The sequence below is a fragment of the Rattus norvegicus genome, chromosome 9 (genome assembly GCF_021556685.1).
Source record: "Rattus norvegicus strain SHRSP/BbbUtx chromosome 9, alternate assembly SHRSP_T2T, whole genome shotgun sequence".
In the NCBI taxonomy this organism is placed as follows: Eukaryota; Metazoa; Chordata; class Mammalia; order Rodentia; family Muridae; genus Rattus; species Rattus norvegicus.
The window spans coordinates 55,591,506-55,615,697 of NC_141542.1; the positions used below are offsets into that span (position 1 = coordinate 55,591,506).

General features: G+C 48.5%; 1 protein-coding gene and 1 non-coding gene across 5 annotated transcripts in view; both read right to left on the reverse strand.

Annotated features, from left to right (window-relative positions):
* The window catches only part of Aff3 (ALF transcription elongation factor 3), a 494,860-nt gene that overhangs the window by 24,263 nt on the left and 446,405 nt on the right, over nucleotides 1-24,192 (reverse strand). For all 4 annotated transcript variants that reach the window (NM_001413892.1, XM_087566657.1, XM_087566656.1 and 1 more), the window contains 5 exon segments: nucleotides 6,555-6,682; nucleotides 7,536-7,737; nucleotides 10,589-10,713; nucleotides 12,335-13,468; nucleotides 21,052-21,238. In NM_001413892.1, coding sequence (NP_001400821.1) covers nucleotides 6,555-6,682; nucleotides 7,536-7,737; nucleotides 10,589-10,713; nucleotides 12,335-13,468; nucleotides 21,052-21,238 — 1,776 coding nt within the window.
* On the reverse strand, nucleotides 8,928-9,008 carry Trnat-agu33 (transfer RNA threonine (anticodon AGU) 33). The gene has a single exon. It is a non-coding gene; the product is annotated as a tRNA-Thr (tRNA).

Below are 24,192 nucleotides of genomic sequence, written 5' to 3' on the forward strand. Positions count from 1 at the left end.
GTGGAGGCTGAGTCACGGACACACAGCAATGCCTGTGGGTAAGTAACATGTTTAATTTTCCGACTGGATCCTGGCAGCTACAACAGTAACCTGCCAGGCTGGAGGAAAACCGGTGCTGTCTGCAGACCGTTTACAAACGCAATTGTTAGAGTCCGCTTTGCATATAATGGAGGGCTCACTAGCCTAAGTGCTGAAAATTGCCTGACGATTGGCCCATTTTTCTCCTCTCAGGTGATTTCGGCTGCTGTGCTCTTAAACCAGGCCATTACAAAGTCATTGGGACCAATGGGATGTCACTTGGACTGTCCAGCGGCGTGGCCATGGAATCATGCTAATCGAAGGACATTCTTTTCCAGAGCCATACACAAGTCAGTTGGGGAAAAGGAACTTGTCCTCATCCTTGTCAGAGGTACAGAATGTAGCATGTCCAAGGTTCTGAGGTAAGCCTAATGGTCTCAGGGCAGAATACAGTTCTCACTGAATCGGTTTTAAGTGTCATTTTACACTTGTGTGATGGCATCCAGTGCATTATTTTCCACAGTGTTTTAGGATGGTCATGAATGCACCGACAAAGGTGCGATTGAACAGTGAGTGCAAAGGGGAATGCAGCCGGCGCCCCACAGCAACCAGGATTGGCCGATGGCAGAGCTGGAGTTCAGCCGTGGCACCATTGTTCTAACAGTCCTCTGTCACAAAAGCGATCCGTGCACTTGATCCAAACAGGACGCTTCCTTTACTTCCTTCTTCCCTCAGCACCATCTACAAACACATGCATGGCCGGTGGCTCTCTGAGCAGCAGCAGCAGCAGCAGCAGCAGCAGCAGCAGCAGCGTGCAAACGACCTGACACATCCCAGCGCAAGCTTTAGAGAGGACTTTGCTTTTTGTTCTCTTTCCTGGCTGAGGGAGCTAGAGAGATGAATGGCCTCCCACAGAGAGGCTGGCACACTGTGTTCTGTAATTTCTACCTCTTTGAAAGGCCATCCTTCCATAGAGCAAGCCTGTTTTGTGCAAACCAGCAGGGATGAGAGCTCTCTGTGTTTGAACAAACAGGTTCCTGGGTGTGGAGAAATCGGGATGGTTTGCTTGGAGAGACTGAAATCCACATCAGACAGAGGAGGAGTGACGGTATCAAATAGATTTCTCTCTCCTTCGATATCCCCGGTATCATCTGGCATGCGCTAGCTGTGTCCTCCGCTTTCAGGTGCTTGTTCCAGAGGAGCCAGACCATGCAAGAGGTTAGACGTTTCCTTTCCACACATGGGCTGTTCTGCAGTGCTAGCTTTGCAGAACTGGGTGACAAACTCAGCTTCCTGGACGTGGGGTGGGATGAGTGTTCTGCCACCTGCTCCCTTCCAGCAGTCATATTGGTGGGGATGTTCAGAGACTGGGACTCCCAGGGGCTGCTGCCTATACACACCCTGTGGATGCAGCTAGCTGGTGTTTAGGCAGTAAGGATCCAAATGCAGCTTTGTTCCTGGATACGGACTGGAATCCCAAGGAGCCTGGAACCTGGCTTCTCTGGAGGGGGAGCACCCGACCCCGAGTTCCTCACGGCAGTCAGAGGACATTTCTCAGGTTGTGCTGGCTGAGGGAGGCAGGGTTTTAATCATTTAAGCAGCTTTTATTGAGAAGGAAAACCATCCTTCTCATTGCTGTTCCTCTCTGCGTTGGATTGATTTTAGCAAAGCCTAAAGGCTTCAGTAAGAGAGGTAACGTACTTTTCCTTCCACCTGACCTTTCCGTTTCCGTTCTTCCATGTGTCACAATGAAGTAAGGACCCAACCTGAGATGGGGGATAAGCAACGGCAACATTTCCCTAAGAACAAAAAGGTGGGGTCCAGCTTCGCTGCAGCGAGGTCTCCCTCAGGACAACGGTGCCACGGAAAGGTCCCCAGAGTGTCCTGCCTATGACAATATGGCCTATGCAAAAATTCTACTTGGTTTCCTCTGATTAAATCATGCTTCGAGAGATTCGACCTCTCATATCCGGGAATCTTCCCTTCCTCTATAAAATTAAAACCCTTTTAGCTAGGAGACTGTGTCACGTAATTATCTTACAAATGCTAAGTCCCAGTCCCTTCCTGCCACTCACATTTCCCATGTTCACGGCCTTCAGTACTGTGTGTCCCAGGGAGTCCTCACTCAGCACAGGGAGGGATAGGTAGCTCTGTTCCAGCTACTGGCATCATGGGGACAGATGGGACATTTGGTAGATTGGCTGGATGCTCTGGTCGTGACTGCCTCTTCCATGGAAGTAAGGGCAGGGGACAGCACATCCTTCAGGGAGCAGCAGGCGGTGCTGGCCTCCAGTCTCGCTGGCTTCCAACACAGCCACACGGCTGGCAGGAGGTGGGCTTCATTCCTAGCCAAGCCTTTCACCACGTAGCTCTGTGAATTCAGGATCTCTGGACTGTCTCCCCATCCCAGATATCCCTCAATTCTCCTCTGCCAAAGCTCCCTGTCACTAATTACTGCACCAAATAATACGCAGCCCACAGCGTTGTGCTAATGAGACCGGCATCTACTCTGCGAGCTGAACCAAGCACCGATGCGCTCTGATAGAGATTCTCAGATTTTTGTCTTTTGAAGGAAAAGTCTGTTTGCCACCTCCCTCCCAAGGCTGGGGAGTAATAACTTTCAAGCTTTCCGTGCTTTTGCAGAATGTTGGGGGGAGGAGGGGCTGTCAGACTGCTGCTAGTCTGCGCCCGCAGCTCACCAAGAGCAAGCCGACCTTGATTCAGGTTCTAAAATAAGAGCTGCCCCTTTCAGTTCATTTGCATCCTCAAAGCACTAACTGCGCTTAATTGGTAAGAAACACGAAGACTGATGAATCTAAACGTTCTTTCATGCACATTCACGGAAAAAGAAAGAAAGATAGAAAGATCCAGGACCTCCCCTGGGAAAGGTATTTATAATTCAGCTATAGCTATTCTTGACAGCCGGGTGGATTTGGTTGTTGTCTGAAGTGCATGTTTATCCAACCATTAACAAGTGTTTATAATACAAAAGGATGCATTTCCTTAAAAATATAAAGCTACCAGACTGCAGCTTGGGTGGAAATCCAGGGGAGACCTCCTCTTCTCTGAGGAGAAAGGGAGGGGGCACCAGGGAGGTCAGGTGAGAGCCAGGGCCAGAGGAGAGGAGGGAGGGGAAGCTGTGATTGCAAAGTAAACAACTAAATGAAGGAAGGAAAACAAACTAAGTAAACCAGAGCCTGGCACCTGCTACTTTCTGGATCTTTCTAGTGGCTTCCCATCAGGTTCTCAAAAGACTCTGGTCCTAACCATCTGGCCCTTTTCTTTCTTCTCCCTGCAGCCTCTCTGCTCGTCCCAGGGCCTGTTGATGCCCCCAGTGAAGATAAGCCAAGGAGGGTGGCAGGAGCAGAGGACTTTCTTGGTCAGGAAGCTGCCAGGGCAGAAGTTGTCAAGTAAAAGAGGAGGGAAAGGAAGTGAGAGGAGGGAAGGAAGTGAGTAGAGGGAAGGAAAAGAGGAGGAAAAGGAAGTGAGAGGAGGGAAGTGAGAGGAGGAAAAGGAAATAAGAGGAGGGAAGGAAGTGAGAAGAGGGAAGACAAAGAGGAAAAGGAAGTGAGAAGAGGGAAGGAAAAGAAGAAAAGGAAGTGAGAAGAGGGAAGGAAAAGAGAAAAATCCAATGGGAAAGGGAGGGAAGGAAGGGTCACCTGCCTAGGAGGGTACTGCCCATAGTGGGCTCCTGCACCACCTGACACTCAAGAAAATGCCCCGCAAACACACCCACAGGTCATTTCTCATGGAGACAGTTGCTTAACTGAAGTTTTCTCTTTCCAGGTGTGTCAGGTTGAAGCTAATTATGACAGAAGGGAAGGAAGAAAACGGAATGGGAGGCAGGAAGAGGATGAAGAGAAGCTGCTGGGAACTAAAATAAGGGAGTGAGAGGGAAGAGGAGGGGTGGGAAGAGGAGCAGGTATGGCCATAGCAATCACAGTAGTGGCGGTTGGAGCGGTCCCATTCCCAGGCTTCTCTCCCCTGACTCTGGCAGTTGCCTGTACCTGACACATAGTAAGTGCTTTGAATGGTGCAGCTAGACGTGTAAGACATTTTGGTCTCTTGAGGGATGGCTGTTTCCATGGTTTAAAGGAAGAGGCAATGTTGGTTCTTTGCCTTTTGGGTTTTAAGAATCTTCCCACAGCTCTCTTAGACCAGTGGTTGTTTCTGTGGTGTGTCTATTTTACTAACGGAGATTTCAAATTGTTTGGGGCAGGTGGCCACCCCTCTCGATGCAGAAGGTATGGAAGAGTGGTTTCCCATTTCCTCTATCATGTCTGTAACAGAACAAAGAGCCCAGCACAGGCAACCACTAGAACTATAGAATGACAAGTCTTACCAACAGGTACAGCCTCTTGACTGGTACGGACTGGGAACATAACAAGAAACATTCCCCTCCTTCCCCCATGAAAAGTGGAAGAAACTTTAGATATTGGGCTGCTCTTTCTGACCCAGCCCTCTGTTTTGAACATGGGAGAAGTCATTAAACTTATTTTCTCACAAATATTTGTTTTTTTTTCTCCTTATCGTGCTCTTTATATCATATACTGGAGATATTTGGTGTTTTGAGCACCTCAGTGCCTCACACGTCTGATACTGGCTATGACTCCAAAGCCCAAATCTCACAATCGCCTCAAGTATGACTCTAGTTTTGTCTGTTCTCAAAAAAGACTAAAATACACAGGGACAATGTGCTGGCTGGTTTTGTGTGTCAGCTTGACACAAGCTGGAGTTATCACAGAGAAAGAAGCTTCTCTTGAGGAAACGCCTCCATGAGATCCAGCTGTAAGGCATTTTCTCAATTAGTGGTCAAGGGTGGGAGGACCTATTGTGGGTGGTGGCATCCCTGGGCTGGTGGTCTTGGGTTCTATAAGAGAGCAAGCTGAGCAAGCAGGGGAAGCAAGGCAGTAAGCAGCATCCCTCCATGGCCTCTGCATCAGCTACTGCTTCCTGACCTGCTTGAGTTCCAGTCCTGACTTCCTTTGGTGATGAACAGCGATGTGGAAGTGTAAGCTGAATAAATCCTCTCCTCCCCTACTTGTTTCTTGGTCATGATGTTTGTGCAGGAATGGAAACCCTGACTAAGACAATTTCCACACGAAGTCCTAAAGAGACCACAGTTGACCATCTGGCTGCTGTCCTGAGGGCCAATGAGCACCCACCATTGGGCTCACTGAAGGGGAAGTGAATGCTGAAGCAGCTGAAGGGAGGGGAGGGTGCCATGCATGGAGCCGGCACATGCAGCTGCAGTAACCGGAGGAGCAGATTTGGTTACCTTAGCACCTGCTTTTTAAAGGACACACAGATGCACCTTTGGCTTTCAAACCCCGAGCTCTGTGCCCTGGTTAATGTATAAAGTCAAACTGAAAAGGTTACCACTCGGTATAGGTCCAACAGAGAAGCAGGTAGCAGGTGCCTACACTTGGGTGAGGATAGGGAGGGCTGTCGAAGAGGGAGCAGGAGTGGGATCCCAGCAGTGCCCGAGGCTCCCCAGACACTGCTGCTGCTTCTGTGGCACCTCCACAGAAGGGAGTAGTCATCGCTGGTATTATCTATCCTTCTGAGAAGGGGCCGGGACATACTGAGAGCACTTTATATTTTGACTTCCAGAGGGCGTATGGCTCACAGTCTGTCTCTGCAGTTGGACTGTAAGCCACCATTGGGCAGGAATCTCCTGCCTACTGTTTCTGGAGACTTCATTTATCCTGCCTCACGTGGACAGGAGTTGCGTGTTTGTGGGTCAGCTAACAGCTGAAGGCAGGATTCAGGCTGAGCTCATGAAAGCCTACCTTCTGCCTATTTGACACCTGCTTTCTTCCTGGAAGACTGAATTATCTTCAGCCTCACCAGAGCAGGGCTGGCCAGTCTTCTTACCTTCTGCTCCTTTCTCCTTGCGAGCTAATGCTCACTATGGGAGGGGCACTCAGGTTTTAGCAGTAGCAGTGGACAGAGGAGTCAGGGCTGTTGTTTTTACTATATAAGGCCTGTTTATGCTGTTACAGAAGAACCTTCATCTCGAAAGGAAACAGCCTTCAGAGGCGAATCGATATTATTCTTTGGCCATTCTAATTTACAAAACCAAAAGTGCTTCCTTTGGTTTTGTAAGTCCAACATCCCTTAATCCATATCCTTAGAACTAGGACTCACTGGGGGCAGGAGAGAGAGCTTAGCAGTTAAGAATATGCCCTGGTCTAGCAGAGGACTTGCGCTGGTCCCAGCACCCACGCTGGGCAGCTAATGCCTGTAGCTATAGGGTGATCGATGGAGAGTAGCCACACTCATGAACACAAACCCAGACAGATACATACATAATTAAAGAAGAAATAAGGCCCATCAGTTCAGTTTGCTTCAGTTTCCTGAGGTCTTAGGTGCCAACCCCATTAGCCCTGGTGATCCTGTTTGCCCAGGGGTGCCCACAAAGTTAGGGCTTCCTTTGAGAGAGGCATTTAAATGGCCACATCATAAATGAGAGGCAATGATCTTTTTTCCCCTACATTCTCCTCCCTCACCATATTAAGAAGGTCCCAACTTACATGTCATCGAAGATCAGTTTCTGTCTCTTGCAGTCCCTGTGGCTGTTGGAACCTGGAGACCATGGCTCAGTCTGGGGCCGTGATTTGCTGTGGAGGATGCCATTTTCGGAACTGTTGTGAGAGATCTTCTAAATGACAAATGAGACAGAAGCCACTAAGACACGGCTACTTGGCCAAGAGAGCCACTAGATACCTTTTTTACGCACAGAATATCGCTCCGTTCTATGCTAGAAATGGTGACGGTTTTGTTTCAATAAAGAAAATAATTCTTTACCCAAAATACTGGGGACCTCAAGTGGTTGAGTATTTGGGAGGTAGAAGCCAAGTCCAAGCATGAAACTTATCTGTTTCTCCTCATGCATGAAGTAATTACATATACACCCATGCAACTGTGTGCCCCATGCTTCCTCCTAGGAGGAGTGGAGATGTGGAATGACCCATTTGCAGAAATTATGTTGGTGTTCAGCAAGTTTCAGATCTTGGAACCCTTTGGATTAGGGATGCCCGGCCTGTGCCTACCTAGGTATCAAGCAGAGGACTTCTGCCCCCTTGGTCAATGCAGTTCTCACAGCATTATGAAAAAGGATGGTCTATGTTCCTTTCATGGATGGGAGAACTTAGACTGGACAGGTTAGGCAACCTTCTCAAGTTCAAAGAGTAACCATGGGTGGGGGCCCTGGGCTTTTATTTTTCCCAATTTAGACACATATCAGAATCACACGGAAGCCTTCTAAAATGGATTGCTGGCTTAGCTTTTGATTTAGTAGATGTAGGGTTTAAGAATCCTCCCCGCTCCAATAAAGTTTTGATATGTAAATCAGGCTGATTTTGAACTGTCTCAGCCTGCGGAATGCTAGGATTACAGGTGTTGTATTTGCTGCTACCAGACTCCCTGTGAGAGTCTGTATTTCTAAGTTAGGGACAGAGTAGCGGGCTCACAATTTCACGGAGTTTACTAAGGAAGGAGGAGCCCGGACAAACCGTGAGGTCCCCAGCATGCGACTGCAGCTGGCTCTCGGCCTTAGGCTCTTTGTTGGAAGACACAGAAGTCAACAACCCGTTGCCGTGAGGTCGGCTGGAAGAAGTCACGTCCTCGCTGGAGTATTTGTGTTTACATGCATCAGAGAGTGGCGAGCTGGGTGACCGGAGCATCTTTTCATTTTTGTTTATTGGTATTGCCAAGCTGAAAAGAGAAATAGCAACAGAGTTTCCCCGTCTGCACTGGAAAAAAAAAAAAAGGCCGTGCTTTGTACGGCCCAACCTCTCATTTAACTTCTGCTGTCAGGAAGAAGTTTCTTGGGAATTACTTTGGCGAAGTGACTTTATGGCATCAGGACCATGGTAAACAATAAACAAATCTCACGCTCGGTTTCTTTACTTTATTAGGACATGGAGTAATCTTGAGTTCCTGCCAAGGAAGGACCAAGCAGAGCAGCATGTTGGCATTCCCAGTTCTTCATCAAGGTATCTACAAATACCGAATGAATAAGCTTTTCCTCAGGAGCCTGAATAGTTTGGAAAAGCCAAGCAACAACCCATAGTAGGGAACTGAGCTCTTAGTCTCTTAGAGAGCACCCGCTGGCCAGTGACTGAGTCTGTAGGATATAGTCACAACATATCCTGGCGACTCCAAGGCCTGAAGCCACCTTCCAACCACTGAGTCTCAGAATTCACCAGGCATTGATCAGGACAAAGCAACTGGTACCCGAAAACTACAGTTTCTGGTCCTTAGCTCTTCCTTTCACCTTAAAGACTACTGTCTATTCGTCAACAGAATTTCTCCAAATCAGCTATCAGAGAAGACGGATTCACTTACACTAAAGTCTGCGCTGTACATGATGACGCCTACTGCTGGGGATCGTTTGCATGAGGAAGGAGGGTTGTTTGTGAAGGATATGTCATCCTGAAATAGTCAATCACTGCTAACCAAAGATGCCCATAGAGTCCCTAATACAATTTATGCGACAACAACAAAGCAGTAAAACCAATGAAGGTTTAGTTGTTGACTCCTGGGGTTATGATGGGTTAATTGTATGTGTTGGTTATCAGAGCAAACAAGCCATTAAGTCACTTCAAAAGCAATTTCCTTAGCTGGTAGTCACAGTGGGAATCTTAAGTACTGGCCTCTAAATTAAACACCAAAGTTCTTTAACATCATGCAAATAGATATGTGTGGAGACAGAATCTCTGGTTCCAGAAGTACTCAGTCTACAGCATGCTATAGAACAACTGTTCTGGGTGAGTCTGAAGTTGTGTCTGCTGAAAGGAAGGCTGCTGATGTTAAGGTTGGATGTGGGAAGCCTGAAAGCAATCATTCCTTGACATGGGAGTGCAAAACCCTGCTTCTTTTTCTTTTTTCTTTTTTTTTTTTTTTTTCGGAGCTGGGGACCGAACCCAGGGCCTTGTGCTTACTAGGCAAGCGCTCTACCACTGAGCTAAATCCTCAACCCCAAAACCCTGCTTCTAAGCACCTATCATGTTACATTCTTTATTGTCATGAAGAACACATTATGACATTAAGTCTCATCATGGGTATGTATATCCGATTTTCCCTCTTCATTGTTGCAAGTTTACATAGAGGACCAAAGAAGTGTCCTCTGGAGAGCTAGCTGGGTGATCAGCTCTGTGCTCTCCTGCAGTGGTAAAACTTGGTGGTGGGATTTTGAGAAGCACGATGCCAGAGCTTCAGGGACTATCTTTCCCAACCGAGAACACTATCCACTTGCTCCCATTGTATTGCTGCTTAGTTCCCTCACGTTGTATCTCTAGCATTCGCTACTTAGTGTCAGCAAAGCAATCAGATGTGGGAGGCTCTGTCAGACGGTATGAGGGCTAGAGATTTTAAACTGGAGGTTCACGACTTTGGATAGCAGAAAGGTTCCGCCGCCACTGTCACTCTCAAACATCTCAGCTCTCTTTGGAGCATCTCCTCCAGTCTCAAGCAAGGGCAAGGATCAGAAGAACTGTTAAGATGGAGTCACCTTAGTGACACCCACAGTTGTGCCTCAGCAGAAATCACGGTGTTTTCTTGCCATACGACTGTCATTACAGACACCTTGAAATATCATCTGTGCTCATCGTTATGCAGTGGTTATAACTGTCACTAGATAGGAAGGTTATTTAATGCACTGACAAATGCACATAAAATATTTCGGGGGCGGGGAGCAAAGTCCCTCCATTCCCATCTCCCTAGTCCTTGGGAATGCACAGAGGACTGTGGGAGCGTTGAGTATCTGTTCCCTCCTGTGCAAGACTTCAGCATCCTCAAGGTGATCCCTATAGCACTGTGGGCCTGTGGGCCTGTGTTCTCCAATTTCATCTCTGACTCTCAGCACTGCTCTACGTCTTTCCCAACCTTTCAGTTTACATTTTTATGTGCTGTGCAGAGCCATTAATCTCCCCGTTAAAGTCCTCTATGTATAGTTGGGGAGAGCGAGAGGTGTCTCAGCAGAGGAACAGCGGGGTCTGGGCTGAGGTGCTTCTAAATGGAAAAGCCCCTATGACTGAAGCTAAGCTACTTGCTTTAATGAATACCTGGGACCTTGCCTTGCTGGAGGATCATTTATCACAGAGGGGGGTGGAATGTGGGGGCCCGCGCTGTTCCTCTAGAGGAATCACTAGGTGGTGGTTTGACCTTGGAAGCACACATCCTTTTTAAGTCCACAGTTGGTCTACGCCCGAGAGCTCAGGTGTATCCCCTGCAGACTCAAAGTGCAGATTCCCCAAGTCCTTGGGGTTTTATGTTCTTATGTGCTTAGTAGCTGTTAAAATACTGGCTTGTAATATTTGGTTTTCACATTTTGGGGGAGAGTGCAGAGCTCAGAGCTATGCTGCCTGGTTGCTGGTCTCTGGTTACATGGAAGGACCTGCCACAGCTATCAAAAGCAGAGTATCAGTTTTGGTTAATCTGAGGGAAGCAAGCCCACAGACTCAGATCAGAGCAAAAGGATCTTCTGTCTCCTCAACACAGCACACGACTTTCAGACTCAGCGGTCTGCTCTGGCTCACTCCTACCTTCCAGGGAACAGGCTTACCTGTTGATGCTCACGTTGCAGTGGCTGCCGGAGAAGGTGTTGTTAGTGGAGGCAGCCAGGCGTGAGGCACCCTCCTTCTTTCCCTGGGCCTTCTTTATCTCCCTGTAGTCGTCTTCATTGTCACACTGGGTGGTAATAAGCAGAAGCCAATCAGCTTTGGACTCTGGTGCCAGTGAGCTACAGGACTCTGCCTGTCACACAGCCTCTCGGGAGGTTTCCCTGCCTATCTCCTCTAGAGAACGAGGCAACAGCAAAGCCAGCCCCTGGTGGAGCTTCCACTCAGTGAACTAGGACGTGTGCTGGGTTTATGCATGGCTTAGTGAAGGGCAAGATATCACGTTGTGATCAAAACGTGGATTGTGAAAGCTGTTTAGAGTTAAGCTTTGCAGACTAGATCTGGTCTGAATTAGCCTGTCGTGTCACTGTCCCTCATCCCTTACTGGTATCAGAATGAAGTATACGAAGTGTGCTCTGCCTGAGCTTACTGGAGTCACCGTGGTGGGAAGCCCCAGCTCTGCCTTTTGCGAACGGCCATCGGTGGCTGCTGCCTGGTGTACTTTAGCTCCGGCTCACAATTTCCATCCCCAAACACTTTTAAAGTTCCTTTTGGTAAGCTAGGACCCATGTTGGGTTCTTGCTGCACCGATGTGTTTGACTCTACAGTGTCAGGATGCGACAGAAATACACTCTGGTGCTGCTCACAGGGAGGCAAGAGCTTAATCCAGGGCGGCATCCCCAGGGTTGGGTGGGGGTGTTTTCCAGGAGAAAATGCAAGCATAAAAGACAGACAGAACTTGGCTCTTTTTAGCCAGGACTGTGTGGTGCAGCCTCTGCTATAGAGGGTCTTCGAAGCTCACCTTGTTACAGTGGCCCCATGAAGAGTCCAAAGCCAACTTTAAGTCCTTGGTTGTCAGTTCTGGAGCTTTAGGAGGGGGAGACCCAGCTGTGCCAGTCTGTGTCGGGAGTCTGGTTAGTCGTTTGCATGGAGCATGAGTGGCCAAGGGAATTGTGATGTTTTCTACTGAATGGGAACCTAGTTCCCTTGTTCTGGGCACGCAGACAATGGACACATTTGGTCCTGCAAGGTAAAAGGCACCTGCTGCCAAGCCTGATGCCCCCAGTTCAAGACCTAGGACGACCCATGTGTGTGCTTACACACACACACACACACACACACACACACACATACACACACAATCAAAAAACATTTGCATATGTATTAAGAACAGGGGAAGTAGCTTTTCCAAGGTTCCTTCTTTTCCAAGGTCCTAGTTCTACTTTACAGGGATAAGCTTTTTAATCTTACTGTGTGAAGAAACACATTGTGAGCCTGTATCATAAATTCCCTTGATGATAACAAAGATGACCGTGTCCGGAAGAGACTATGCCTTTGGCATATACCTTCCAAAATGAGGGATACCTTCATCTTGGCCGGGAGAATTGCCTCCAACGTCACCTTATTTAATCAGTTTCCCCTTTCCCCCGCATCCGGCCTGTGTCTGCACACTCAGTCAATCTTGCTGAATGATTACTCCTTCAGGCTGGGGCGGTACTTAAGTACCCACAGCTCTAAGGTGATGGTACGTCCTTATTGCGTGTGTAGAACAACTACTTATGCAATTGTTGGGGGACACACAAGTGCAGCTGCCCACAGACCAGACTAGCAGCTTCTTATCTGGAACTACCTTTCGCCCTCCAGTGCAAAGAGAGACACAGAGAGACCACTCCTCCCGACGCTAGGCCTACCTTGCGTTTCCTCTTGGATTTTGGCAAAGTCTTTTCAGCAGGTGTGTCCAATGCATGGCTGGCTGGGGTACTGTCAGTGTCCTTGGCTGCAGGAGCGCTCAAGACCCCAGGCTCCTGGGACAGGTGTTCTGGGATCCTGGAAAGGAGTGTCAGGTCAATTTTGACCCAGAGAGACCTGACCTCATCACTGTCCTTTAGTGGAGAAAGCAGTTCATTCCTGCCAAAGGGGACCAGCGTGTAGAACTGTTCCTCTAGCTCCTTGGCAATGTCACTGGTGGTTCTGGCGTTGATGGAGCCCACAGAGGCTCGGGAGGTGCTGCTGCTGCTGCTGCTGCTGCTGCTGCTGCTGTTGCTGCTGCTGCTGCTGTTGCTGCTGCTGCTGTTGTTGCTGGTGGCCTCCTTTAGCCTCTGTTCACTCCCGGTGGTGCTTGGAGCCTTGGACAGGATGTACTCCTCTTGCTCTGACTCCAGGTCTGAGTCCGAGGAGGAAGAGGAAGACGAAGATTCTGTTTCAATAAACTCCTTGGATTTAGGGACAATTCTGCTCAGCCCCCGCGTGCGACGCTTCTCACAGGTCACTGAGGAGCGCAGCTCCTTGCGGTGGCCTGTCCTGCTGTTACCACAGGGCCTGGTTTTGGGGGGCTCTAGGGGTCCCACTACGCTCGCCCCCAGCGCGTCTGGGGCCACTGGCTCCTCTGGTCGGTGGCAGTTGGCACTGTCCCCGGCTGAGGTCCTCTCGGTGCGCCTGGTGGGCTTCTTGCCTGCTGACCTGCGGGTAGGCGCGGGTGCACTCTCCGTGGGTGCGCTGGGCACCGCGGGCGGCGGGGCAGCTGCGGTCACAGCCACCGCAGCGGGCGGGGACTTTTGCTTGACACTTTTGCTGCCAGGGACCTTGTTTGCGGTCCTCGGCCGCTGCTCCTCCTTGCAGGCAGTCTTGAGCTCCTTGTCCCTCAGGCTGGCTTGGCAGATCTCAGGAAGTTTCCCGCAGTCTTGCCCTTCATCTTTCACAGGCGTGTAGTATTGATTCCTTTCCGGGCCATGGCTTTCATTTTGGATCAGAATTGGCGGCTTGTGAGGATTAACTTTGTTCAGCCATTTATCCAACTGCCACTTGTTCGAGGACGCAGGTTCGGCCTGAAAACAGAAAACCCGGGACAAACAACACGGCTTTTATAACAGGCTCACTTGAAAGCGGCCCTGGCTGTTTTGATCTTGACATTCTCTGCTAAGCAAAAGAAAATTGAATGGGCTGGCAACAAACAAAATAGAAACACAGGTATGTGGGGCAGCGCTCTGCTGGCACAGAGGATGCCCAGCCAGCCCCTGGCTTCTCCTAAACCATGAAGCAGTTTCAAGTCCACTTAACAAACCAACAGGAAAGCACTGAACCTCCCCGGCTCACCCCTAGAACTTCTAAGTATTATAGTCAGTTATGTGTATCCAGATAGAGCATTCCACGAATATTTGCACATATACGCCCAAATTTGAGATTAAATCTGAGATTTTGTGAATTTATCTGGGAGGCCCTGAGCATTAAAAAGTTCTTTCTTTCATTCTTTCTTCCTTCCTTTCTTTCTTTCTTTCTTTCTTTTTTTTTTTTTTTGTCACCTTTGGGAAAAATCTTTGAACCCAGAACCCAAGCCCCCTCCCTCATTAGCAAATAATTTATGCAGAGAAGCAAGTAGGCTGCAGGTATTAAACAAGAGCAGCAATATTGAAAAAGCTGCCCGGTGTGCCCTGTAGGCCCTGGCAACCTGAGTCCACCCCCAGCCTGCTTCTGTCAGCTCTGCCAGGAATGTCTGGACACAGGAGACTTAGACACTGTTCCCTGAGGCAGTTTTTCTAACTTACTGCAAATCATGGGTGTTACAGTTTTAAAACTCTGACCTACAGACCAGCTCATGCAGAGGGTGCACGGAATTCTCAGGAACAGAATAGGAGAGGCTGGGTTGACACTCCTCCCCACAGAGGTCTACGGTTTTGAGCTGAGTCTGTAAGGGTTTATGTTCCGAAGAGGCTAAAAATGAATCTTTCACAGAGGATGCTGGTTTCTAATAAAAGCTCAGGTTTGTAATGCTAGGATTTAATAAGATAAATAGGAACGGTGCCTCTTGAGAGGCAGTGGAACTTCAGTCACAGATTCCTAAACTGTGACTGAGAATGACATGGGTCAAACATTTGAAGACTCACAGAAATTATTGCCTTAATGTTTCCTCTCTGGTCTTTCTTCTCTGAATCCACTGCATTCACTACTTCAGGGACCAGACAGGAGCCTAGAGTGTAAGTTTTCGACTTTCCTAATGCTGTGACCCTATAATGCAGTTCCTCATGTTGTGGTGACCCCCCCAGCCCCAGCCCCAGCCATACAATTATTTTCATTGCTACTTCCTAACTGTAATCTTGCTACTGTTATGAATCACAAAGTAAACTTCTATGTTTTCTGATGGTCTTAGGTGACCCATGGGCAAGGGTCATTTCATCTCCAAACGGTCATGAGCCACAGGCTGAGAACTACTGACCTAGAACAAGCTTGTCTGTCTTGGTCAGGTCTATCACCTACCTATCTACCTACCTACCTTACTCATCTCCTATCTACCTATTATCTATCTATCTATCTATCTATCTATCTATCTATCTATCTATCTATCATCTATCTATCAATCATTGATCAGTCAATCTACCTATCTATCTATTTGCTGGCCTACCTATCTACCTAACTTACTCATCATCTACCTCCTGTCTGTCTGTCAGTCAGTCTGTCTGTCTGCCTGCCTGCCTGTCAATCACTCACCTGTCACCAATCTGCCAATCATCTATCATTGAGATGGTGCACTGGGCCTTACACATTAGCAGGCAAACAACACCCCTGACCTCCACTTAGAGGCAGAGTCAATCAGGTTCTTCCCTGTGAGAGAGAGAGGTGTTGCTGTCGTGCCCTCCTTCGCATTTATTTTCCCATAATGAGGTGCACATGGACAGCAGAGTTGGGGCTTGGCTAGTTTCAGAGGAAGTGGGCAAGGGGAGGGCTGCGTCGGAGACACTAGGGTACTAGACAGGCCCACAAGAGGTGAGGGCACAAGGCTCTTGGAGGTGGGAAGCCTCCGATCACACGGAGCGAGTGTGTCACCCACTTCAGCTGTGGTGGGGAGCAGGGACACCCTGCTGGTCACTCTTAGCAGATGAGATCTGCCAGGTCTCCCTTATTCAAATGCTTGGGGCCAGGACTCTTTGGGCTTTATGTTATTTTTAGATTTTGGAATATTTATATATAATTATGAGATCACTTAAGGTGGAACCCAAGTCTAAGGGTAGAAATCACGACACTTTATACATATCTGATTGCATGAGAGTACATGCGTGTGTGCATGTGTGTGTGTGTGTATGTGTGTGTGTACATGCCTAAGCATGTTTGTGTACACACCACAGCATGCATGTGGAAGCCAGAGACAAGCTCAGGTGTCAGTAATCATCTTCTGCCTTGTTTGACACAGGCTCTCTAGTGTTGTCTCTGTTGCCGATGACTAGCTGGCTTCCTTCCTTCTTTCCATGGATTTCCCTGTGACTCCTTCCCATCTCACTGTGGAAAGCCTAGGATTGCAGACATGAGTGACCATGCCTGGCTTTCTGTGGGTCTGGTTCTCAGTCCCTCACCCTCATGCAGCAAACACTTCACTTGCAGAACTATCCCTGCCCCTTGGTGGTAAGTTCACGGTTTGAATGTGTACACACAACTGAGTGTTCTGGTGTGGAGTTTCCCACCAGTGCCCTCAGGGCAGCGTTCAGCAGGTTGCAGATTTTAGAGCATCTGGGTCGGGGTACTCAAGTTATTACCTTCCTGGTACTTCTGAGTGTTACATGTGGTTCTCTGTCTTTTTGCTGTTTGTTTCTTTGTTTCGGTGGCTTCTCAGGATAAAGAAGCAGAGGAGCCTGTGGAGGACTGGGTGAGGGTGCAGTGGCAGCAAAGGGGGCGGTAGGAACAGAACAGTTCTTGCCAAAGGGAGCAGAACTTAGTAAATAGCCTTGGTTGGCCTTGAACTTCTGACCCTCTTTCTTTCACCTCCCAAGAGCTAGAGTTCCATGTGAGCCCTACTATAGAGGGTTTATAGAGTCTTGGGAATCAAACCCTCATGCACGCTAGGCAAGCAGTCTACCAACTGAGTTGCAGGTACAGCTGTTTGAAAGCTAATCTGAAGACTATCATCCATGCTGTCCGAGTTTGTTTCCCCTAAATGCTCTATGCCATGTTTCGGTGTCCCCAAGGGAGTGCTGTGTGGAAGCAGGAGGGGCCTCGCAGAACCAATGTGTGTAACCGAGAGGGCTCGGCCGCTAGACGGAGCGCAGAACTCATGCTAACTTGTGCTGCGTTTGGTCCCCATGCCCTCCAGGTTTCCACAGCTCTCAGCTCTTGTGTGGGGCAAACACAGCTGTGTGTGTGAAGAGTCATGTTGGAACTTCAGGGTGGGACCACTGAGAGTGAACTGTAGAATCTTGAACATTTAGGATGGGCCCATTGCCAGATGTACTCTGGGGTCATTTTTTCCCCTCTTGTGCTTCAGAGCTGAATGAATCAGCGTGAAGTATCATTTTCAACACATCACGAAATCACATTCCCTTCCTCAAGGGTCTACAATAACCTCCTATTGCCTCTTAGACAAAACCCGAATTCCCAGACTGGCATTCAAGAGCCATCAACCTGGAATCGTTTATCATTGCAGGAGCACCTACAAAATGCCTCCCACTTTGCATAGATCATCCAGTTTAATCTTTACAGATGAGAAATGTTCTCTGTAATTTGTAGTCGAGGCTTTGGAAAGGCTCTGTGATATGACAAGGCTGCTTGCCCAGGCAGGACTACCTCATACTTGACTATCAGGTATATAGAGGTGTGTAGTATGTGGAAATGTTCTAGGCACAGGCTGCCTCCCTCCTCCAGGACTCTCAGAGTAGCCTTCTGTAAGGGATCTCGGTCAAAAGATTGAAATGTCAACCCTGAACCTAAAATGAGAGTTTTAGATAGACTTTTTTTTTAGACAAAACGTGACTCTTGCAAACAGTGTCTGTGGCCTCTATTACACCAGACAGCATAGTCTTTGGGTGTTTGCTTCCTGGGTGTGTGGCTCGTAGCTTCAACATCATCCACACCACTTTTGGGCTAGGGCCCTGTCCTTTTAACTGCCTTGCAACAGTCATGCCAGGTCTGGGAGCTTGATGGCTACGCTTCTGCTCTCAACAAAAGAACTACATATACCTCTGTTCCTCACGGATGAGGGAGGAGTGCTACAGCGGAAGCTAGCACAGTAGAGGAGAGACCACTCTGGTCATGGAATCTCAAATAACAAGTAATCAGGGGAAGACAAAGCCCGGGACTTCAAATCCTATCCCACAACCACGCGCTGGTGATGCCCCATCTCCCGAGGTGTTACTGAGGTTTCTGCCCTGACTTTGTGTCTGTTTCCTGGAGGTTCCCTGCCTTGTATGCAGGGCTGCAGCTCTCTCCCCTGATTAGTCTTCTGCCCGATTCACATACAAGGTCTCCATGCACACCCTCACTTCATCTCCTCTTTCACAGTACACACCGCCACGCGCCCCAGAGGCGATTAGCAAGAGACTGAGCGGCCATTAGCAGGATGAAAATGCTGCGCGCTCTTGCTGGTTGCAAAGGGGAATCTGCATTGTTCTTTTCTAACACCCGGTTTCTGTCCGAGTCTTCCTTGAAGATCTGCATTGGTCAGATCCACCAGGGAAGAGCCACAAGGGGGAAAAAAGGTTTAGCACAGTATCTAGGTCAGGGGAGGGGGACTATCCAATATAAGAAGAGTTAACCTGCTCCATCCAAGAACTCATAGGATGTGACCAGGGTCTTTCTACAGGGACTCTGGCCACTCCGGGCCAGGGAACCCTGTGTGCTGTCAGTGTGGCAACAGCAAAGGCAGCTTCCAACCCTGAGAAGCAATGGCATGAATGAGCCCATGCCCAATGCCAGGAAAGCCTCTGAGAGAAAAACCGACTGAAAAATTAGTGCAGCATAGGCCAGCCCAGAGGCAATTCACAGTGATGTGCATGTTGGTGGGCTCTCCTGTGTGGGCTCGACAACCTAGTCCGGCCATGCTGCAGTGATCCGTACATGGAAGTGTTGTTCCACAACCGTATTCATAAAGAACAGTTCTTAGGGGTCTTGGTGGGGCACGGGTTTTCTAAGCACTGCTGGAAGGAGATCTTACATACACCAGAACACGAATGCTTCTGCTTCCTTTACTCCCATGAAAGGTGGTCTGGAAGAGAAGTGAGGGCCAAGGCTGTTTGCTTTGAGGCAGTGTAAGTGTGTCTGAGGGGTGGACTGAGGAGTGTGGCTATTGGAGCTGACCTCTCATGAGAGGCTTGTAATATAGGGCTCCATGCTGTCTGACAGGTGGTCCAGACCAGCCACGTCAGGGATGCAGAGTCTTGCTGCTACCTAACACTGCAATGTTTGTCTACCTACAAACTATTCCCCCACCCTAACCCCCATAACGTGTCTATGCAAACTTGGGGGGGGGGAATGCTCAAAGAACCTGACTCTTATTCCAATGAGTACATGTCCCTTGCCGGCAGACAGGGACACAGAGTAGTGTGGTTAATGCATAACTCAGTGTCTGCCTTCTCTCTATACAGACAAGGAAGTGGACACCTTGCATGCTCCCTAAGAACTTAAACTTCAGAGGTCCTCCCCTCTTTGGCCAGGGACCTCTGAGATTCTGAGAAAGGAACAAGAGCCTCCATCCATCTCCTGAAATTCCGGTGGCCTGTTGCTCTCAAGCAAAACCCTAGGAAACCCAGGAGCCCCAGGATGCGAGTTTCAATGTAAAACCAGGACTTGTCACTTGTGATTTTAACCAGCGACGTCATAAAGAGGAACCTGGACAGAAGGCACTTGATGGACCCCATCTGGTCACCCCCACCCCCAGCTCCTGCACCGTCCTGGGATCCAGTACTGTCTTTCATCTTTTTTATGCTCCTTCCTTCTCCCCTTTTCCTTTCTGGCAATGGGGATTGAACCCAGGGCTTGGTGCACACAGGCAAATACTCTGGTCGTGATTCCGACTCCAGCTACGCTTTTTCTTATCATTCAGTATTCTGAACTCTCTCAAAAAAACTGCAGTACAAGGTGGACATGAATAAAGTCCAATTACCTCCTGGATCTTATTCTCTTAATTCCTGGATTTTTCTGTTTCAAATAACATTCCCCATGGGAATGTTAGCTCTGGGCAGACATTCCCAGGCCAACATGGAGCACTGTGACCGCTGGTCCACAAATGCTTGTTGAGTGATACTGAATGCATACACGAATGACGAGGGTGGGATCATGGCTTAGATTCTGGGAAGAGCCAGGTTAAAGTGAATCGGTTAGCGCTGCTGAGGCCTTTGCTCTTATGTGTACGGACAGAGGCAGACACAGAGACGCACAGAGAGCTGGGCAGGCAGGAGAGCACTTGGTGGAGAGGTGAGACAACACTGGGGAGGAGGCTAATTTTAGGATGAATGATGTTTTGCCCTGAAGCAGAGAGGTGCTGAGGAGGGAAGAAGGCTGTGTGGACAGAAAAAACAAAACTGGGCAGGGGCGTGGGGAACCCTCTGTGAACCTGGAACCGGGACGTAACTATTTCCACGTGTGGCGCCAGGATGACGTCGATATGACGTCGGGATTACGCCGTGCTCTACACAGTGCTCCCTTTTCACCACGGGCGGGTCTGCATATTTAGTAATTTGGCCCCTTGGATGTCACAGAGGGGTGTGAACAAAGCCTTTCACTCCACGATCAACAGTGATGTCAACTGTTTATAGTCTCAGGAGGAAACTTTTTACTCACTGCTTAGAAACCGAAGTCCGGGGCTGGGGATTTAGCTCAGTGGTAGAGCGCTTACCTAGGAAGCGCAAGGCCCTGGGTTCGGTCCCCAGCTCCGAATCCGAAAAAAAGAACCAAAAAAAAAAAAAAAAAAAAAAAAAAAGAAACCGAAGCCCACCCTTTTGGCTCCACAGGTCTAAGGACTGGGGTCTCCGCCCTCACCTAAGAATCTCTGGGCTCTGAATTACCGTTTATATCCCCTTTCCACTGAAAGTAGAAACGGCAATGTTTTTATTGTTACCTTATAATGTTTTTATATGAGGCACCTAAATCTTCCCTTTAGATACCGGTCACAGCTGTAAAAGGTTTCATTATTATTTGTAGGTGGATGCTAATTTCCCCCTTTATATTTTCACAAAGAAAACACAATAAAGGGGGTTTTATTAATATTTATAGCCCCATTCTTCTGATCCGTGACAAACTGCAGAAGGGTAATATTCTAAGCATGCCCAATGCATAAAACTCGTTGGCCTGTGATTTACGGGTGGTTCACACTTCCCAAGCGACAAACTTCTCTTGCCTGGTATGCCCCGAGAGGGAGAGACCCCAGCCGTAGGTTATTTCCTGTCAGTGATGTTTATAGCATATGTGGAGATTTCTGGAGGCCAAACAGCGATTTTTTTTTTTTTTTGACAGTAAAAGTTGATGCTTTGTATATGAAAGGAAGCAGTGTCATCAGGAGACAGGGAGGAGAGGACACAGTGGGGAATAGAGCGGGGACCCTAAACCCAACAGCTTGTTCCAGGCTGGAACAGAGGGAGGGTGGGGGTAAGCAGTCAGGATGAAAAGCCAGGGCTGGGGACTCCATGGCCTGGAGCCAGCAGCTGCTGCCTACCTCGGGGCTGGAGCAGTGCGGAGGCTTGCTGCCCTCACTCTCGCTCTCGCTGGAGCTGCTCTCCGTCTCGGAGTCGGAGCCGGAAGTGCTTTCTGAGTCGCTGGAGGAGCTGCTGCCGCCGCTGCTGCTGCTGCTGCCCTTGCTGGATGGCGCGGAACCTCTACAGTTGGTCTGCTGGACCACGGAGCTGCCAGTCCACCAGGTCCCCCAAGAAGGAAAGGGAAAGAGAGCCAAGTAAGCAAACAGGAAACATCAGCGGGCTGCCATCCTGGCAAAGGAAAGGAAGGGGAGGCACAGACTGCACACATCTGTCAAACGGGACCTGGACCCAGGACAACCATCAGGGCCCAGAGCAGCCAAAACCAGACAAAATAAGACCCGGAAATAAACTGAGAGCGAACAGTGCCCACTCGCCGCCCGGCAATAGTCTGATGTGTGGCTACTTAGAGGGAGGTGCTGTGGTGTCCTTGGCTTATTTCAATGTCGCTGCTGCTCTGAGAATGGATTTTCAAATGCATCTCGGACTCCGAAAACCCACATGGGTTCAAGAAAATTCGAAGACCTCAGGATATTTTGCAATCCGTCAAAAGTAACTCTGTTTTTGCTTTAGAAGAAAATGTCTAATGGTGGGGAAACTGTAGGAAAGGCTCAGGGTTCTGTTGTGAGCCTTTATGGCTGCTGGAAGCTTCCACCGACCCGGGGACTGTCAAAAGTTAGACATCTTGCTTCACTCTTTTTTTCCCAGTGTAGAGTCCAGTGCTGAAGTCATTATGGGCACTGGCATGGTGTGTGAGCAGCTGCTCTGGAGTCTTTCGTGAAAGAACTGATGACCATTCACAACAGTTAAAATAAGTCACTCCTCTACGGATAGAAACTGCATCGGCTGACACCTGATAATTACACATGTGCTAGACTCTGCCACGTCAACCCTATATTTTCAACAGTAAAATCTGATCATACTTTCTTCAAGATTTATGTATTTATTATATATAAGCACACTGTAACTGTCCTTAGACGCACCAGAAGAGGGCATCCGATCCCATTACAGATGGTTGTGAGCCACCATGTGGTTGCTGGGATCTGAACTCAGGACCTCTGGAAGAGCAGTCAGTGCTCTTAACCACTGAACCATCTCTCTAGCCTCCCCCATACTTTCAAATAGTAATTCACCAGCCACAAAAATTCAGACATCGCGCATCCATCAGAGAATGCATAAGGCAAAAAGAAAATGTTAGTGCTCACAGGTTATTAAACCCTTTCCAGGCGGAGGTGTCCCTCTTAGGTTAAATTCTAAACTCAGAAAAGTGCTGGTCGCTTTTGAAGAGTTGAGTCAGCAAAGAGTTGCTGGCCACTTCCCAACTGTGACCACCGCTTCGGCAGGACTGACCTCCACTGTAGGTGCTGCCTTTGTGCTCCTTATGGTGTCAAGTGCCAGGGAGACTGGACATGGTATAGGACCCCTTTCAACCATTCCTCAAATCTCAGAAATTTGTCTAAGGGTAATCTCATAAATTCCTCTTTGTGGAGGCTGGGAGGAGGAACAAACTGGTGTCTCTGCTTCTCTTATAGAAGCCACAGGAAAGAAGCCATCTTGGGGACTCTGGCACTAAAAAGCACCTTTCTGGATAGCAGCGGAGCTAGGGGAGATTGGAGTCCAAGCATAAACAACCCCATTGGTGTTTCACTCCTTCCTGCCAACGCCATGCATGGTCCATCCACGGATACTATCTGCCCAAATCCTTCAACATCAGCCAACTGCAGGCTCACACATTGTGTCAGCTGCAGAGATTTTTGTCTTTATTCTGTCATTGGTGTCTGGTATCAAGGAAAGATTTTAGATTTTGAGATGGAGAGGAGAAGGGATAGTTCATGCTCAAAGGACTAAAATATATTTTTTTCCTAAGGATGAAAATCTACCTCTTAGTTGGCTGAATGGAAGTGTGTGTGTGTGTGTGTGTGTGTATGTGTGTGTGTGTGTGTGTGTGTATTCAGCTAACATGAACATCTGGGATTCACACTAATAGTTTTTTTTTTTTGGTTGGCCCCCTAGAACACTGGGGCAGACAGACAGACAGACAGACACACACACACACACACACACACACACACACACACACACACACACACACAGAGCATGTGGCACCATGCTACCAGCCAGGCATAAGTACTGGTAATGTTGAATGAGCTCAAATCCCAGGAATCTCAGAAATTTGAGAACAGTAAGAGTGGAGTTAGCCATTCCCTAACTCTCTGTACCTGGTCTGGAACTTGTAACCATGACACCCCACTGAGAGGACCACCACGGGCACTCAGTCACAAGGTGTAGCACCTGGAATTCTTCTCCATGCTAATGTGGCATCAAGATAGCATTCCCTTCCTGGGTATTCCTTCCCCCCAAAAGGTATATAATCCCTGAGTCATCCCAAATAAATTGTATGTGTTTACATCCTCTATGAAATAAAGGAATATGAACAAGCAAGGATTGCCTCAAAGAACTGCTTTGTTAAGCATTGACGAGGGGAAGGCCTTCCACTAAAGAGATGCTACCAAGGAAGGAAGGCTTTCTCTCCTCCAGCCCCTCCAGTACACCTGGCCCTCGCTCCCAATCAGACTGGATTCCACTCATCCTGGGCTCCATCTCCCCCTCTCTGCCTGGCATGATGGCACCTTGAGGGAAAAGGTAGACCTTGGAACCTCAGTTCCTATTCCTTCTCCCAGTGGTAAGCATCAGCTAGGTGCCTAGAGTGAAGATCGGGATCCATTATGGACTCTCCATTTCAGACTTTGCCCTGACTCCTCTGGTGCTTCCACTCCTGCCACAGCAGAGAGACAGGATGCGGTATATCACACACACACACACACACACACACACACACACACACACACACACACACAAATACACACAGAGATACACATATACTCGGATACACACAATTCAGACATACACATACACACATAGACACACCCATACACTCAGACATATGCAGACACACACACAGAGACACACACACACATATACACAGACATATACACACAAAGACACATAGACACAGACACACACACAATCACACACACAGACATATACACACTGAGACACATAGACACAGACACACATATAGAGACACATACACGCAGGCACAC